The sequence below is a fragment of the Daktulosphaira vitifoliae genome, unplaced genomic scaffold, assembly GCF_025091365.1.
Source record: "Daktulosphaira vitifoliae isolate Bord-2020 unplaced genomic scaffold, ASM2509136v1 Scaffold_3, whole genome shotgun sequence".
NCBI classification, from domain to species: Eukaryota; Metazoa; Arthropoda; class Insecta; order Hemiptera; family Phylloxeridae; genus Daktulosphaira; species Daktulosphaira vitifoliae.
In genome coordinates, this window is record NW_026099574.1 from 12382511 (window position 1) to 12399635 (window position 17125).

Sequence of the window (17125 nt, forward strand, 5' to 3'; positions counted from 1 at the left end):
AATTTATTTATTTGAGCCTCAAAAGTTAAAGTATTGTCTAGATTAAGTTCAAAATCGATGTTTGATAGAACAAGAGAAATTTTATTGAAATCACAATTTTAGAAATTATACACTAGTGGAAGTTCATAAAAATTTTGTAAAAAAGGATGAGTAAATTTTATATTTAACTCTAAAGGAGGATGAAAATCATCAATTATTGGAACAAGGGATTCAGATGAATGAACAATAGAAGTAAGTTCTACATCAGAACTAAGAAATATACAATCAAGAGTATGACCTAAAGAGTTTTTAATGTAATTACATTGTTTTAAATTTAAAAGATTTACAAAAGAATTATATAGTATATCTCCAGAGACATTACCTCGAATACTTGATTCGATAGACCAATCGTAGCTATTTAAATTAAAATCACCAGTAATAATAAAATGGTAATCAGGATAGTTAAAATATATAGACTCTATAACATCACATTGTTTAGAATACATTTCAATAGTTGCATCAGGTGGAATATACACACAAACTAAAACTATTTTTATTTTATTTACAGTGAATTTTAGAAATAATTGTTCGATTCCAGTTACAAGAGGAACATTTAATAATTCACAACATATTTTTTATTTATTGCAATTAACACACCACCACCACGCAGTTTACCGTACGACAAATTACGATAATCTCTATATAAATTATAATTATTAAAACCAAGTTCCGCATCAAAAATATAATTTAACCATGTTTCATTTAAACAAACTATATCATAATTCACATTTAATAAGGCATTCCGTAAAAAGATATCAAACACTTCAGCTGGTGAAGCAAATATAGCTTTTATCGGGCGAGTATTATTCTGGTCACGGTTACCCAATCGGATAACTTTTAAAGGTTTAATAATATTTTTACCACTACTTATTGAACTGATAACATTACATACCAAATTAGAGTCTTGCACAATTCTATCAGTTATCTGACTTTGACTCTGGAACATTGTATAGAATTAAATTTGACGCTCTCATGTTACGCTCACTTATTTCGTTGACTATGAACTCTTCAGAATTTTCTGATGTATAAATAGTGTCTTTTTGAGTTTTAAGATCGTTTACTTCAGTAATTAAACGGTTAACAATTAATTTCAGTTCGGGGAGTTCACTTAAACCATTATTACAGGCTACACAAAAGAATTTCAAACTACGATTTTTTAATGTTAGACATTTAATTTCACTCACTGCTAAACCAGAACACTTGTTATGTACAGACAATTTGCAGCCATCACATTTGATAGGATAATTAAGTTCGGCAAATCCTAGATTACATTTATAACAAACCTCACTATTACTTAATGACATTATAGAGCTTAATTTACAGTAATGTAAATTTTATATTATAAAGTAAATTTATTTTATTTTACAGTTTAGAAACACATAACCTTACTGTACAACTATTGTGGTTATGGAATGTGAGACGGTATTAATTCGTTCACTTTTTTTAAATATTTCTTACAACGCGTATATATGTATGTATACGTTATAAGTATCGCGTACACAACACGCCAGGTTCCGTAGCCGAGTTATCCTGAATTGTAACAATAGAAGTTGGCACCGTGTAGATTGAAATTGTTCGCGCGGTGGACATTGATGTTGGTAATGCTGGACCGTTCGGAGGAAACGTCGTCGCTGGCGGTGTTGGTGCCAGTGGAAACGATTTGGTGAACATTATACGCATAATAATAAATTTACTTCATGAATTCTTTGCACTATTTCTCATTGAACATGTGCAGGTTATATATTTCGACGTATATCTTATCTTCTTCTACGACCTCTCCGAGCCATTTGTGGTGCTCGCCGGACATTAACTGCCAATCCTAAAAATAGATATAACAATAAATATAAGTTAATAAATGTTTAAATATACTTACTTTCTTGTTGTATATTTTCCCGATGTTCTTTTATTTCATTCCCAAGAACATTACACATATTAGTAATACAGTTATCCATAGATAGGCATAGGGTTTCGGTTTGAACTGAAGTTCGACAAAGAGGACACTCATTACTGTCTCTCAACCAAGTATTTATACAAATTTCACAAAATGTATGGCTGCAATTAATTGTACACGCCTAAAAAAAAAAAAACAAATTTACATATTAAATTTTATATCAAATATTCATTTTCACAATTTATGACTAAATTTTATTTATTTCTCAATGATAATGAGATATTTAAAATCATTTTTTTAATCTAATTTATGGATGCGTAAAATTCAAGTTTTTTTGAACTAACATTTTGTCGTAATATGCACAATGCTCTGCATTACGCATCTTACATTTATCAATATTTAATATTTAATTAATAATATAATTATATTCAATTTATCAATATTTAATACCAATTGTATACTAACAAATAATTAATTTATCTGTCATAACATATACACATTTGTACACTAGCTATTACATATGCATATACATGTTAAATTGATTATTGTATACTATGCATCTTATCTTAAAATAATTATCATGTTCAAATTTTATACAATAAACTGAAAATCACTAAAAGCGCTGACGGAAACAACCCATGATGGGGGTAATTAAAAATAATATAAAAAGGCGCTGATTTTCTAAGAGACCTTCAGTTCTCTCTTCTTTTTGAAGATCTGGATTCAATAAGAAATTCAGAATTCTTCAAACTGATTTATTTTGATCAAACCAGCCGCGACCCTGTGTTTTCATCGGTACATTGTAAAGCGAAATCAAGTACAATTATTTTTGTGTCAATACTTTATTTATGTATTAAAAAGGAAAAGTATAAATCTGAACGTAAGATATATAAAAGAAGTAATTAAATTTATATTAACCCAATTATTTAGAATTAATTATCTGAATAAAAAATGATAAAGTAACAGATCACATATTTATATTCAAATTTTATTAATTGTTACTGACTAGTTTGTACCTTGTACATAATCACATTACATGGTATTCGTGAGCTGGCCATCGCCTCTTCGTTGCCTCATTGTATTATTTCAGGTACTTACCAGTTAGGTCATTTTTAATACCTCTATGAGAGGAACTTAATACAAATATTTTTATATCTACTTGTCTTTACAATTCTAAACCCTCGGACTCTACAATCCCGATAGAACCTCGTTGCTCCTGAATTGACCAAATCCCCAAATACCCAACATTGGTCAAATAAAATACCCCAAACAACATTTTTGCTTATTTTTGTATTACTACAATTTTGAGATAAAATATGTTTTATTTAAACTTCAAACCCAATAATATTAATATTTAANATTATAAAATAATAATATATAGACAATGACATAGTAATATTTTTCATTTTACCTAAATTGCATTTTATTTTCATAAACAAACAAATTTACTTTAAAATGTGACACATCATGGTAAAGTAATGTATATGTAAGTAAATGAAGTAATTGTAAAATTATTTTTTATCTTAGACGATTAAGCAAATTTTATTTTAAATTGAAAATTTGTGTCTTCATATGTTTAGCAATCATATTAATTATTAGTTCAAAATAAAAATATGTACATTTACCTAAAGAAAAGCATTTTAAATTGCTTTACTAGATTTTACTATATGAATTTTATAATTGATTTTTAAATACATTTATTTACTTTTTCAACTAATAAAAAGGAAATTTTCATCAGAAATAATTTTTTTAGTTAAAATATTTTAGCTTTACTTTTCAGAAATTTTATTTACAATTCTAGAACTAGAAAGTTCAAAAAGTTTTCAGATCTCTACTATCACTTTATATTATTTAATAATCTTAAAATTGATTAAAAAGTATTCCCTAATGCATTTTTTAACCAAAGTAACATAATAAATTTGCTAAGAACTTTTAACATGATGACGTGTTATATTTACACTATTAATGGATATAAATGTAAAAATAATACCTTAACCATTAATTCATTACAAATTGAACATTGCAAATCACTTTCTAGAACACTATAAACCTTTTCTTTGATCGTTTCTTCAATTTTTGATATTTGATCTAGAAAAATAATTCAAACAAAAAAATTAACTTCTCAATATAAAAGATAATAATTAAAGTATGTTGAAGCTATTAAATGACTTAACAAAGTTTAACTTAAAAATTTTATCTAGAAAATAGAATTACAAATGATAATAATTTGATAAATACCTCTTTTTAATGTAATTTAACATTAGCCTTAATGCAATTGAAAGTTTAGGAAAAATAAGATAAATTAATTTTTTCAAAAATGTCTTAAATCCATAGGTGTTTTATTTTTTAATTAATATTTTTTCTTATCAAAATATTTAATAAAAGGAATAAGATTTATTTATTTTTAAAACGTGATGACGATGTTTCTAAAATAGTTATAAAAATCAATTAAGACCACACATGACAATGCATTATAAATTATATTTTTCTTAGAGATTTGAATTATAATTGTTATAATATAAAAAAATGTAATGTTTTATAAACAAAAATGTATGTTTATATGTAACTGCTTTTGATAATTACTTAATAATCAATGACCATATGGACATGATATTGTTACCAATGTTTCTAATGTTTAATTTAATACAATAGTAATATATAAGCCCAAAATTAATTTAAACCCCATTACGTGAACTCCATCCAAAAAATAAATAAATAGAGTTCATAGGTTATTCACTTACTGAACACCCTGTATATTTTATACAGGTAAATAAGTCCAGATTAAGACACAGTATATTTCATGTTATATACTAAGAATATCATGCGACTTTGCTTAAACAGGTGTAAAATTAAATAAAGTAAGTTAATAACAATATATATACTTATATAATCACCTTGTTGTATTTTTAAAGTATTTTCGTAGTCTAAATTCTTTCTTGTTAATTCATTATTAGCGAGTTTATGCTGCGAAAAAAATTTTTTTTAATATGATTTAATACAAAAATATAGGTTAATAAAACATGATTTTAGAACTAATTTAAAAACTAATACAATCTATATATACATTTTTTTAATTATAGTAAATGTTAATAAAAAAAATTATTATTGTGTGAAAATAATACAATATGTATTAACCAGTGGTTAAGTTATTTTTACTTAAAATATATTTACTTTTAGAACTGTTTTTTTCAATTTTTTAACTTTTTTTGATGCTTGATTAATTATTTCATTAAATTTATCAAATTTAGCATTTATAAAACGCTTTATTGATGCTTTTTCACTTTTCAGCTAAAATAAATCAACTAATAATTAAAAAATTGGATTTAAATAAGTAATACGGTCACATTTTGTGCACAAATCTTGGTTCAGTCAATAACATTTAACAGCTTGGTCAGCATTCATGCTTATTACAGATAGATATACAGGGACCCGCTGACAATGTTAATATACACATTCTTACAGAAAACTGTTTGTGAAAATGTAGTGCAACAAGCAGTTGAGACCTACCATATGAATGTTATACATCTAATTAATATTATTTGAACTTATTATTATTATTTAATTGTGATTTAAAAAATTATAATTCTCATGATGTTTATAGCACATTGTCATCTCCCTAATGGATATTCTCAACATATCTTGAATCCATAGATTATTATTTTATTTTATTTTATTATTATTTGAATCCATTTTACTTTAATTAGTTTTTTCTAATGTGATATGTACTAATTAAAATGTTGGGTTACTGTTAACAGACATATGAGATATGTACCCAAATAGGGTCGTATCATAAGTAAAAATTAAAAATAAATATATAATTTTTGTATTCATTTAAAGAAATGAATTGTAAAAAAAAAGATCATCCACAGAATTAAAACTTACAATATCGTCAACATCAGATTGACTTTCACTAGATTCATTTTCTTCACTAGATACTTCATTATTTCGTCTGAAAAATAAATACAATTAATTAAAACATCTAACTTTATAAAAATTAAACACAAAAAGCAGAGTAACACGGAAAAAACACGGAAAAACAATGAAACACAAACAGCACACAAGAAAAAGGCAAACCAGTTAAGGTCAACGTCGGAAACGATATTTGTAGACAAATTGTCGCATCATACACAGTAGTTATAAGTAATAAACAATTGTTGACTTACCGCCATGTTCCTTGTGTGTGTGGTCATTGATATTGCGTTCAACACTTACCGTATTAGACTGAAACCTTCCGTCTCGTTGGCAAGAGGGGCATTGGAGGCGCCGGTGTAGCTGGTGGACGGTTGGCCGCTTCTCTCAATATCGTCAACATCAGATTGACTTTCACTAGATTCATTTTCTTCACTAGATACTTCATTATTTCGTCTGAAAAATAAATACAAATAATTAAAACATCTAACTTTATAAAAATTAAACACAAAAAGCAGAGTAATTTTAAAAGAATAGGGTATATATGAATGAAATATTTTAAGCATAATTCTGAATTTTGTAAAAAAGCATTTTACCATGAATGCAAGTTTATTTAAATATTTTTTGTGAGCAAAGCATAGTTTAAAAGTTGAAATTTAAAAAGGAATAACTTTTTTCATTTTTTAACAATATTATTCATTTAATGTTAACGCGTATCCAAATGGTACGGCACTCAAGGTATATATATATATATTATATATTTATGTCTATGTGTATATATGTTTACACAAGCACAACAGTAAAAACAAAGAAACAACGTCGGAAGACAATATTTGATTCTTATAATATTAGATATTTTCCTTAATTCGAACAATGTTATACGTATGTAACAATGGGTAACTACCCTTCTGTCGTCGGTAATATCGGTAATGAGCACACTCGCCGCAATAAAAAAAAAAAAAGACACGGAAAAACAATGAAACACAAACAGCACACAAGAAAAAGGCAAACCAGTTAAGGTCAACGTCGGAAACGATATTTGTAGACAAATTGTCGCATCATACACAGTAGTTATAAGTAATTAACAATTGTTGACTTACCGCCATGTTCCTTGTGTGTGTGGTCATTTATATTGCGTTCAACAATTACCGTATTAGACTGAAACCTTCAGTCTCGTTGGCAAGAGGGAATGGACTATTCGGTCCGGTCATCCGTAACATATGGATGACGTCAGGACCGAAGGGGGAAAAAAAAGAAGGAAACTCCTCGGCGGATTACTCGCGACGAGGGGTTTCACGATGGAAACGGGGAGGAGAAGGAGAGTCTGCAAGGAACCCGCCCACGGCGTCCTCGACTTCCATGGGGGCCGGTCCAGCTGTGGTACTTGTTGCTGTGGAGGAGTGTCGCACGATCTCTGACAGTGATGGTGGACGGGTCCTTGGCGCGGGCATTGGAGGCGCCGGTGTAGATGGTGGACGGTTGGCCGCTTCTCTCTCCCGGTCTTTCCTCTCCTTGAAAGTCCTGTTGATGCGCTCCCTCCGACATACGTCCGACTTACGTCGGAGGGAGTGAGCTTCCTGTAGCCCGGGTGGGCTGTGGCGGCCGGCTGGCCGAGCCCGCCCTGGAAGACGTGCTCGCCACGTCGGCCGCTCCGTCCCGTGTGTAGGTTGTCGAAGCGGGACGGTCGGCGGCCCGCCGGTCACTGCACCACCGCGCCAGCGGTAACAGGGCGCTGCGGAGAGGAGGCACCACCCTCCCCCGGAACAGACCGCGGGACCACCGGCATGGTAGCGAGGGCCCTTCGAGTTTCACGGAGGGTAGCCGCGCGGCCGTCCCTCATCCCCTGATTGTAGAGTACGCTCGCGATCGCACAGTGGTCTGAAATCGAATTTTAGGCGCTCATAAGTCTCATTTTAAAATGTACTCATAATGTTAAAATAATTTTGAAATTCAATTCTAGTATATTGCGTAGACAAAATATAAAATTTCAAGGTCACATGTTAATCCGGTTGTTATTTATAGCCGTTTGAAGTAGAGATATGGTTATATTACGGTTTTTTCAACATAAAAAAGGTCTTTCGTTGTAAAGTTTTCTAACAAGTTAAAAAAAAATTTTTTTGATTAAGTAATGATCGTTTTAATAAAATAGAGCATTTTTTGAGGCGTTTTTGAAACTAAAAATTACCCTATTTTACCCAAGTATCAATGCATAGATATTGTAGAGCAACTAGTCTAAATTTCAAAAATATAATTTTTTATTGCGGCGGACAAAAATAACTGTGCATAAGGCTAATAAGATTAAACCAATTCGTACATTTTTTATTTACAATTAGTTTTCATTTATTTCAATTTCTAATATTGAATTGTTTAGGTTATTTATTTAATCTTCAACGTTCGATTCGGAATTGACAAATAAATTTCGCACATCAATAGAAAATTAATTTATACTTTTTTTTTAAATAATTTCATTGGAGATATATATGGATCACTTGATACTAATAGCATGTGCATCAAATCTTTTTTGGTATTATACCTGATACTTTCTTACTGGAGTAGGATATGATTCTTCTCTCTCCCGGTTCATCTCCGCGTTGAAAGAGTATTGCTCCCACGCTCATTATACTCGAACCGGTTTGAAGGCAGAAAGTTTTGGCGTAGTCAGGAGGACTCAGACGTGGGGACTCACACAGGGTCTTTTTTACCTGTTCTAAAGCCCTTTGATGGTCTTCCGTCCACAACCATTTCGTCCCCCTTTTTAGTAGATTTTTCAGCGGCGCTATTGTTTCGGCGTAGTTGTCGACGAATTAACAATACCAATTAAATATGCCGAGACATCTACGTAAATATTCCGTGGGACCGATAGGACGCGGATGGACTCAAGATTTTCAGGCTGCTTGTCTATGCCCTCACCGTGTACAATATGGCCCAAAAAAGAAATTTTGGAAAACCCTATTTTACACTTTTTTGTGTGACATGTCAGCCCGTGTCACTCTAATCGTTCTAGAACTTTGCCTAAATGTTCTAAATGCTTTTCTAAACTACTTGAATAAATAATTATATCGTTCAAGTAAACTTGGACGAAATCATCTAGATATCCTTCAAATACTTCATTCATAAGTCTTACAAAAGTCATAAGTGAATTTTTGAGTCCAAACGGTAGTACACGAAATTGAAACAAGCCCCTTCTCGTTCTAAATGCCGTAAACTTACGAGCTTTTTGATTTAAAGAACATTCCCAATTCCCGACTTTAAGTCGATTAACTATACATAAACGAAAAGTCCCGTTCTTCTTCTTGGCCAGCACGATCGGTGCTGACCACGGCGATACACTCGGTTCTATTAGCCCATGCGCCTCCATGTCGTTTACCATATCGTCAATAACCTCCTGTTTATGTAGGGGGTAGGGGTATGGTTTTAGTGCGATAGGAGCGGGTCTTTCAATAGAATGTCGTGTTCGATCAATTTTGTGCGACCCACCGTGTCGTTAAAGACCGCTGCGTAATTACATATCGTCTGTGTTAATAACGTCGCCGGTTATATCTAACTGCGTCAGATGTGTCGTGCGCCTGATTTCCAACAAGCGGTTGTACGTTTCTTAGTGCCTAAGTGTATTGTTCCTGCTGAGTAATCCCAGGCGACTTTCTGATCAATCAGAAAATCACGGCCAAGTAATACGTCGCAATACAGGTCGTCTAAAATAACCGCTGAAAACGCACTTCTAAATCCGCGATTTTGGCGGTACCGTTCGTCGTGGCGATGTGTCCGTCCACTAGTTTAACCGCGTCAGTGTGTCCTCTATAAACAGTTCCGTATTTATAAGCAATTACCGGTTTTACATACGATTTATGCGCCTGTAAGTCGAGTAGGGCTGTGACGAAGCCAGTTTCGAATTATAACTCGACCGCTGGAGTAGTAATTCTACGCGGGCATTTTCGTTGGCCATTACTCGGGTGGTTTACGGTTCGAACGGGGGGCAGCTGGTTCTTAACCGCGACGTCGGTTTGCCCACTGACAGTGTTAACTGCCATTAGTGAACTTGCCGGATCGACTGATACCCCCTCCCCCACTGTGCCCGAAAAAATTTCGAACACCTGACCCGCGCTTTGGTCGTTCGTGTCGGCAGCGTGTTCGAACTCCGATACCCTGATTACAACCGAATTTACCGCGGCGTCCCCTCCATTCCGATAAGAGAGGTGCGGTGCCGAAAAAGTGCCAAGATCGTTTTAAACGAAACGTCATCTAAAGCGCTGCGCCCTGTTTGGTTCTGTTGTAGGCTGGAGGGGCAGACTAATTCCCTCCTAGCCGATTGCCTGTAACGTGACAAAAGTATCTGAAGAGTGAATGTGTCAAACGTTCTATGTGCCAAAAACATATTTGTTCAGAAAACACAAAAAACAATGGTAACATGGGCATGTCTCACATATCGAACACCATCTATGAATGCAATTTTGTACAAGTAAAAAATTTAATTGACATTTGAAACAGATACAAGATTGTGGCCTTTGGCACATAGAACATAAATCAGAAATAAAACAATTTTTCACTTTTTTGGCACATAGAACGTTTGACGCATTCACTCTTCATCTATTTATTTTATTTGTATATATATATATATATTTGTGTTGAGCCGAATGCGGACTGCGACGGCGTTTGTTATTAAAATTATCATGATAAGGTGTTGTGATTTGTTTATGCGCGTGCGAGATAGTCAGCTGTGTATTACTTCAGACCGGTGCATGGACGGCATTTGTGTGTACATTCACCCCGCTCCTTTCCTATCTTGAACGTCATTTGCACTGCTCACCGCATACATTGTCGCCTTATGATTAAAATTGTTCTTAGTAATTTCTGGCACTGGGTATTAAGTTTTTTTTTGACCCCTACTCCAAAGGCTAGCCGTGTTGTCGCCAACAGACCGCCGGGTCAAACGTCGGACGGAATATGNGGCATAAAAAATTAAACTTCTAGAATCTTTTTTTAAACGAATATGCGTTTTCCAAAAAATAAAATGAAAATAAATAATTAAAAATCAACAAAATCAGTTATAACGTATTTTAAGACTTTTACATGTTTTTTACTGTAAGTAGTGTTTTTGTGGGCTATTTATCNTGTTTTTTACTGTATGTAGTGTTTTTGTGGGCTATTTATTGAGAAAACAACATTGAAGTTATTATTTTTGAATTTCTTGTAAAATTTCCTTTACTTGAGTTTTACTTTTATTATTCTAAGTTAAGAGAAAAAAAAGTTATGAGACATAGATCAGTTATTTCTATTAAATTTGACTCTTCGACTCAACTTAATAGGCCCGGGGGCACGGGTTAACCTTAACGGATCGGTCCCAAATTTTGCACAGCTCATTTTTTTGACCATTAAAAAAAAATTAAGGGGTAGCGTAAAAAAAAAAAAGACATTCGATTTTTGAGGGCCACCCTAGTGGTGACGTAGTGCATTTTATTCCGGATGTCCCGACGTCTTGCAAGCTAAGTCTAACTGCCTAAAAACAGTCGCTTACTTGGGACGTATACCCAATGCCGCGATTAATAGAGCCGGTGGGTACCCGAAGACGTTCATCGTATTCTCTAAGAATAAAAGTGTAGGTGTAACTATTTTTTTATTAATATCTGTTTTTTTTCTCTGTTCCCCTTTAAATTGTAGACGAGGTTTTTTGACCGTTCGGTTTTTTGCCTCGTGTTAACTTAATTTTTTTTTGTTTGTTTTTATTTAATAATTTCCCCTTAATTTAACTGAATCATCATATTTTTCTTTTTTTTGCGTGTTCCATCTTCAATGGACTCGTGTATTTTTTTCCTTTCAAAAATCATCTCCCCTTAGTTTATAAGGCACCGGCAACGGCCTTGTATAAGGTCATTCCTCATTGATATGGTTATGTGACAACTGTCACAAGGTTTTGGTGTACATCTACTATCAACGACTCAACGGACATCAACTTTAGTATTACTTAATTTTATATTTTTGTTTAATTGTTTTAATATATAAAAGTTAATTTTCTTTAAAATCCTACTGTGGTCCGCAATACATTGTCTCGCCCAGAGGTTGGCGACCATTTCTTGTAATTTTTTAATGCGCCATGAAAGTTACAAATTTTTTCGTTGCGGCCAATTAGTTTGATTTTTTTTATATTTGTGAACATTCATGCCGTTTCCCGATACCGACGGTCTGTTTGGGTACTGGCAGTGCCAGTGTCGCTCGCCGCAATATCGTAACCACGCGGTTGGGTGTATACCGTCCTGACAGAGTAGATCCTCCGCTCTGTCTAGAAACTCCCGTGGGTCCTCTTCGTTTCTCCCGTAATATTCAGGTAAGCAGGCGCGTACGGTGCGTAGGTCGTGGTAAGGTACCAACACAGACCGCGAACTGCGGGTAGGCGACAAATCATTGAAAGACCGACGACCGTCGGTTGTGTTGAATTGCCCCTCCCGTGGTTGGCGCGTAAACGAAATATCGGTCGGCTCGTTCTCATATGAATGAGTGCGCGGATAATGTTCGTCTTGCCAACCCGTACTACACATCCGTGGTAGCGACGCTTGTCCGTACGACCGTCTCATGTTGCGGGCTTCTTGCGCTTCGATGTCCGCGAGGCGCTCGTGTAGTGTTGCGTCGTGTCGCGTCGGGTCCGTCGCTCCCGATGGACCACTATCGTCGACTATCATTTCGCTCTACGTTAGCTTGACGAATAGTCGGTTGTGCAGCAGCATGTGGGGACGGCAGCATATTTTGACTGATTCGCTCCAACATGTTTGAAATCTGTCGCTGTTCCATTGACATACGCGACAGCGACCTTTCTAGTTCAGTTATAGATCCGCGCGTTATTCGAAATGTCGCCAATGTTCTGTCGGATCGCCCACACTTGTTCTGTCGCGTGCACTATCGAGCGGGCAACGTATACGTCCTCGACTTACGGTGCGCCTAGTTGACCGCTTGCTCGCGTAATTTCCCTCGATCGTTCGACATCAGATTCGTCGTCTGATGTGCGTAGCGCGAGGTTCACCGGATGTTTCTCCGGTAAAGGTGCTACGCCGGGCCGCTGATAGTTCGCTGACACGGTCCGTGGAGTTGTCTAAAACCCTCACTTCGGGTTCGCGGACCGGAATTTCGCTATCGACCGGCGTACGGGGCGGTAAAATTTCGGTAGCTGGATTCCTCCCTGCGCTACGTATGTTTTCCTCTAGTATAATTAGCATGTTGGGTTTCGTCGCGTAGCACGGTAGCTGTCTGAAAGCGCAACGTAATTCAGCGCAATTTACATTTATGCTAATGATTTCCCCGAAATATTGACCGTTAATATTATGTTTATTTATAAACCTTAATAATCAAATGTATGCTAAGTTGATAGCGGAGATAAACAATATCTCCGTGTACGGTCAGATTTGCTACTGCAGTAGAAAACAAGCGTTATTATTATTGCTTTTGTTGTAATAAAGTACCGCGATAAGATGGTACGGGGCCGCCGTATATGATATGGCAGCGAGTGAACAATAATAATAACGGTTACCTGGCAATCGGCCGCTTTGACAAGGTCAGACGAAAATATACTATTTTTATCTACCAAAAGACTGTAACTATCGGCCGGAAATTCACTTTTTGTCCATATCAATAAGGTCTTTATAACAAACTGTAACCAACACTTTTAGGCCCGTTTCACACTGACGCGTACGATGTACGCGTCTTGTATTTTTTCGTCATTTTGTCATGACTTCTACCCCTAGTAAGTTCTCGAAAAATGATTCTCATTATAGACACTGAAGTTTTGATAAATGAGGTTCAGTTAAGACCAAATTTGTGAAATTCAAGGGATGAAAGGTATAAGGACAAGGATATTAGAGCAGCAACCTTTAGAGAAGTAGCGCAACGTGTTGTAATTGGGTTCGATGCTATGAACAGCAACGATCAAAAAGATGCAAGTGAGTATTTATGCATGTATATTGTACACAGGCATTGTCCCCCCTGGGGGCGGGCGGTCGCTCATCCCATTAAAATGTTTCCAATAAAATATAATTATGTGTGCACATACAGGTAGGTAAACGGTTATCTTAACGCATAAGGTTAGAGGACATAAAATGGNAAACGATTATCTTAACGCATAAGGTTAGAGGACATAAAATGGGAGAATAATTGGAATATATCATTCTTTTTCATTTAATATTATTACCATTTATTTTTAAGAGTGTTCCGGAACGTTACTTTATACTGAAAATTATCAACTTTTTTAAAAATGGACGAATAGAAACCATTTAGATATTTTCTTTTTATTAAGTATATTTTTGGACACTTTACCTGCCCACAGGGAGGGATTCAAAATAGCAATTTTGTATTAAAAGATAACTTTTTCAACCTTACTTTTGAAAACGTTCTGGAAACACTCCGAGCTTCAAACATATGTTAAATTAAAGCTTTACCCTATAAACTACAAGTTAAATTAAAAAAAATTGTCCCGACACCTTATCTAATCACCCTATAAATTTACAATACAAAATATTCAATATCAATTTCATACTATTTTAATTTCTATAATATTTATTTATTCATGTATTATACTTATAAATCATAAAACTAGTCATCATTATATTATTAAGGAATTAGGGTCAATGTTGTTTTTGGTATAACCCAACAATTCCTTCTAAAAATTAAACTCAATCTACAGATATGCATCGATACAATTTTTATGATAGTAATTTTAATTACTGTCAAATATAATCTATACTAATCTCAACTATGTGGAGTCCCAACTGTGCGGGTTTTTTTTGTTTATGAATAATAAATATATATATTTTAAAATTACCATTATCATGGTTCAGTGGACAAAGTACAGCAAAGGTGGAAAAGTGCCAGGGACCAGATGAATAGCATAAAAATGTATAAAATATTACTTTTAAAATTTTTTATTTGTATGTTTATACTAAGAACAATTTTGATAAATGTTAATTATAAAAAAATGTTATTTTTTAGTAAAAATAATTCTTCTGGCAAAAACTTTTTACCAAAAGAATAAAAATCAAAGACCATTACTAGTAGTACTAAGAAGACATTTAACATAAACTTATTGAGCACATTACTTTTATTGACTTAATGAATCATTCTATCTTGCCATTCTACTTTACCAGCTTCGCTTATAAAGTAATTGGCAAACTGGTCCCTTAATATATTACCTGATCTATTATAAACATCAATTGAGTCATTAAGACTTTCAAAACCAATAATACTTAATGTGTTTTCAAATCTAAATCCAACTCTATTCCTGACAAAATTGTGCAATATACAACAAGCTTTAACAATTTTTATAGAAAGTTCTACACTTGTGTTCATCGATCTATGGAAAATACGCCATTTGTTGAAAAGTATTCCAAAAGTTGATTCTATATATCTTCTTGCCCGAGACAAGCGATAATTGAACACTTTTTTTTTGTAATTCAAATTGCTTTGTACATATGGTCTAAGTATGCTTTGAGATACACCAAAAGCTTCATCAGCAACTATTACAAACGGTAATAGATTTCNTTCATCAGCAACTATTACAAACGGTAATGGATTTCATTGGCCGGGTAAGGGTTTCGGTGGTGGTACAAAAAGTTCTTTATCTTCTAGTTTTTTGTAAAATTTTGTTTTTTTAAAAACTGTTGAATCACAACACTTTTCTTGAGCTCCCACATCAATAAAAGTAAAACAATAATTTGCATCACAAATAGCCATAAGAACTATTGAATAGTAATGTTTGTAATTATAAAAATCTGATCCAATCTGGATTGGTTTAATTAAGCGAATATGTTTTCCGTCCAAAGCGCCGATGCAATTTACAAAGTTAGCATCGTTTTCAAAACCCAAAGCAATTTCTTTACATTTTTGCTGATCCGGCAAAGGCATAATTTAAGATTTAAGTCCCCATAATTCGCTGCATACGTCTTCTACTATTTTACTAATAGTAGATATTCCCATTCTATAGGAGTAATGAAGGTCTGTGAATGAATTACCTGATGCTAAGTATCTATAAATACGAGCTAATTAAAATATTAAGTGAGTATTTATTCAAAAAACGTTAGTATGATTTCTGAGTAATTACAAATACTGTTAGATTTTACCCACCTAATATCGTGTTTTAATAATAAAAATTTCAAAATGTGAATTGTCAATTTAATTAATTTTTTTTAAGTAAAAAAAATTACTTTTATTAAACCCTTAATATTTTCCTATAGAAAAAACATCAATTCCCCGTCGTTTTATTGATAATTATTATGTAGTTATTATAAAATTAGCTCCTTAAATAATTTATTTTGAGTAATATTTATTACTTACCTTAATGTTATGCACAGCCTTTCTGTCGAAGAAATAGGTACGCGAAAGTTACTATTTACTACGGTTAGCCCCTTTTCTAACTTTGAAAATAATTCATAAAAAAATTTTAACGACATTCTGAAATAATCAAAACATTTCTCTTCGTGGTCTCTTAATCCAGAAAAAAGGGTTGCAAAAGCGCCATTAAGAGGTCTTTGAACTAGCATCGGGTGAATCCAAAATCGCCTAATTTTTTTTATTTTTGAAGTATTTTTTTTTTAAATGTGCCTGTAGGCCGCAAAAGCCAACATACATCTTATCTGTTGGACATTCATTTTGAAAATAAATAGAAATCGCTATAGCAAAAACGCGGTATAGTGTGAAAAAAAAAAAAAAAAAAACGCTGCGCGTACAAGAATATACGCGCTAGTGTGAAACGGGCCTTAAACGACAATACTTACTGCGGATTATATTAGATAAACTGCTCTAACTTTATTTTTATAAAAGAAAATTTTCCCAGGGACCAGGCTAACAATCTAATCCCACTAACATGTAACTGTGAAGAACCCAGATAAAAATTCACTGCTGTCATCAGTGAAATCCGTTCAAATAACTATATGAACTATCAAATTTGTGAGGGAGACTTCACCGTTAAAACTAAAATCTAATATAATTAGAAATAAAACTGAATCGGCTCAAAGCCTCTTCCCTTAACTTCTCTCGGCCGGTTGAGATTCCTCTTCGGTGAGCCAGTTAACGCGTATCCAAATGGTACGGCACTCCAGGTATATATATATATATATTATACAGGGTGTTCAGTAAATCAGGAAACGGGTTTCTATTGTTCTCATTGTTACAAACAATGAGAACAATAGAAACCCGTTTCCTGACTTAGTGAACACTCTGTATATATTTACACAAGCACAACAGTAAAAACAAAGAAACAACGTCGGAAGACAATAGTTGATTCTTATAATATTAGATATTTTCCTTAATTCG

The 17125-nt window shown here is 33.6% G+C and overlaps 1 protein-coding gene across 1 annotated transcript; it reads right to left on the reverse strand.

The window, feature by feature from the left end:
• Nucleotides 1-1733: 1733 nt before the first annotated feature.
• LOC126902322 (E3 ubiquitin-protein ligase rnf8-A-like) lies at nt 1734-16821 on the reverse strand. Its single transcript, XM_050679454.1, has 8 exons — nt 16148-16821; nt 6143-6295; nt 5813-5879; nt 5102-5218; nt 4825-4894; nt 3921-4018; nt 1913-2111; nt 1734-1858 (listed from the first exon to the last, which is right to left on the reverse strand). The coding sequence occupies exons 1-8, from the start codon at nt 16351-16353 to the stop codon at nt 1797-1799; spliced, it is 972 nt and encodes a 323-aa protein (XP_050535411.1). The 5' UTR covers nt 16354-16821; the 3' UTR covers nt 1734-1796.
• Nucleotides 16822-17125: the final 304 nt, after the last annotated feature.

What these genes read in the sequence shown, in the direction of transcription:
- LOC126902322 (XM_050679454.1), bottom strand. Translation starts at nt 16,353, where the DNA reads ATGCTAGTTCAAAGACCTCTTAATGGCGCTTTTGCAACCCTTTTTTCT. An exon ending in AGGCTGTGCATAACATTAAG is followed by an intron (nt 6,296 to 16,147) that starts GTAAGTAATAAA and finishes TTTATTTTTCAG; the next exon opens with ACGAAATAATGAAGTATCTA. An exon ending in GGAAAATATACAACAAGAAA is followed by an intron (nt 1,859 to 1,912) that starts GTAAGTATATTT and finishes ATCTATTTTTAG; the next exon opens with GATTGGCAGTTAATGTCCGG.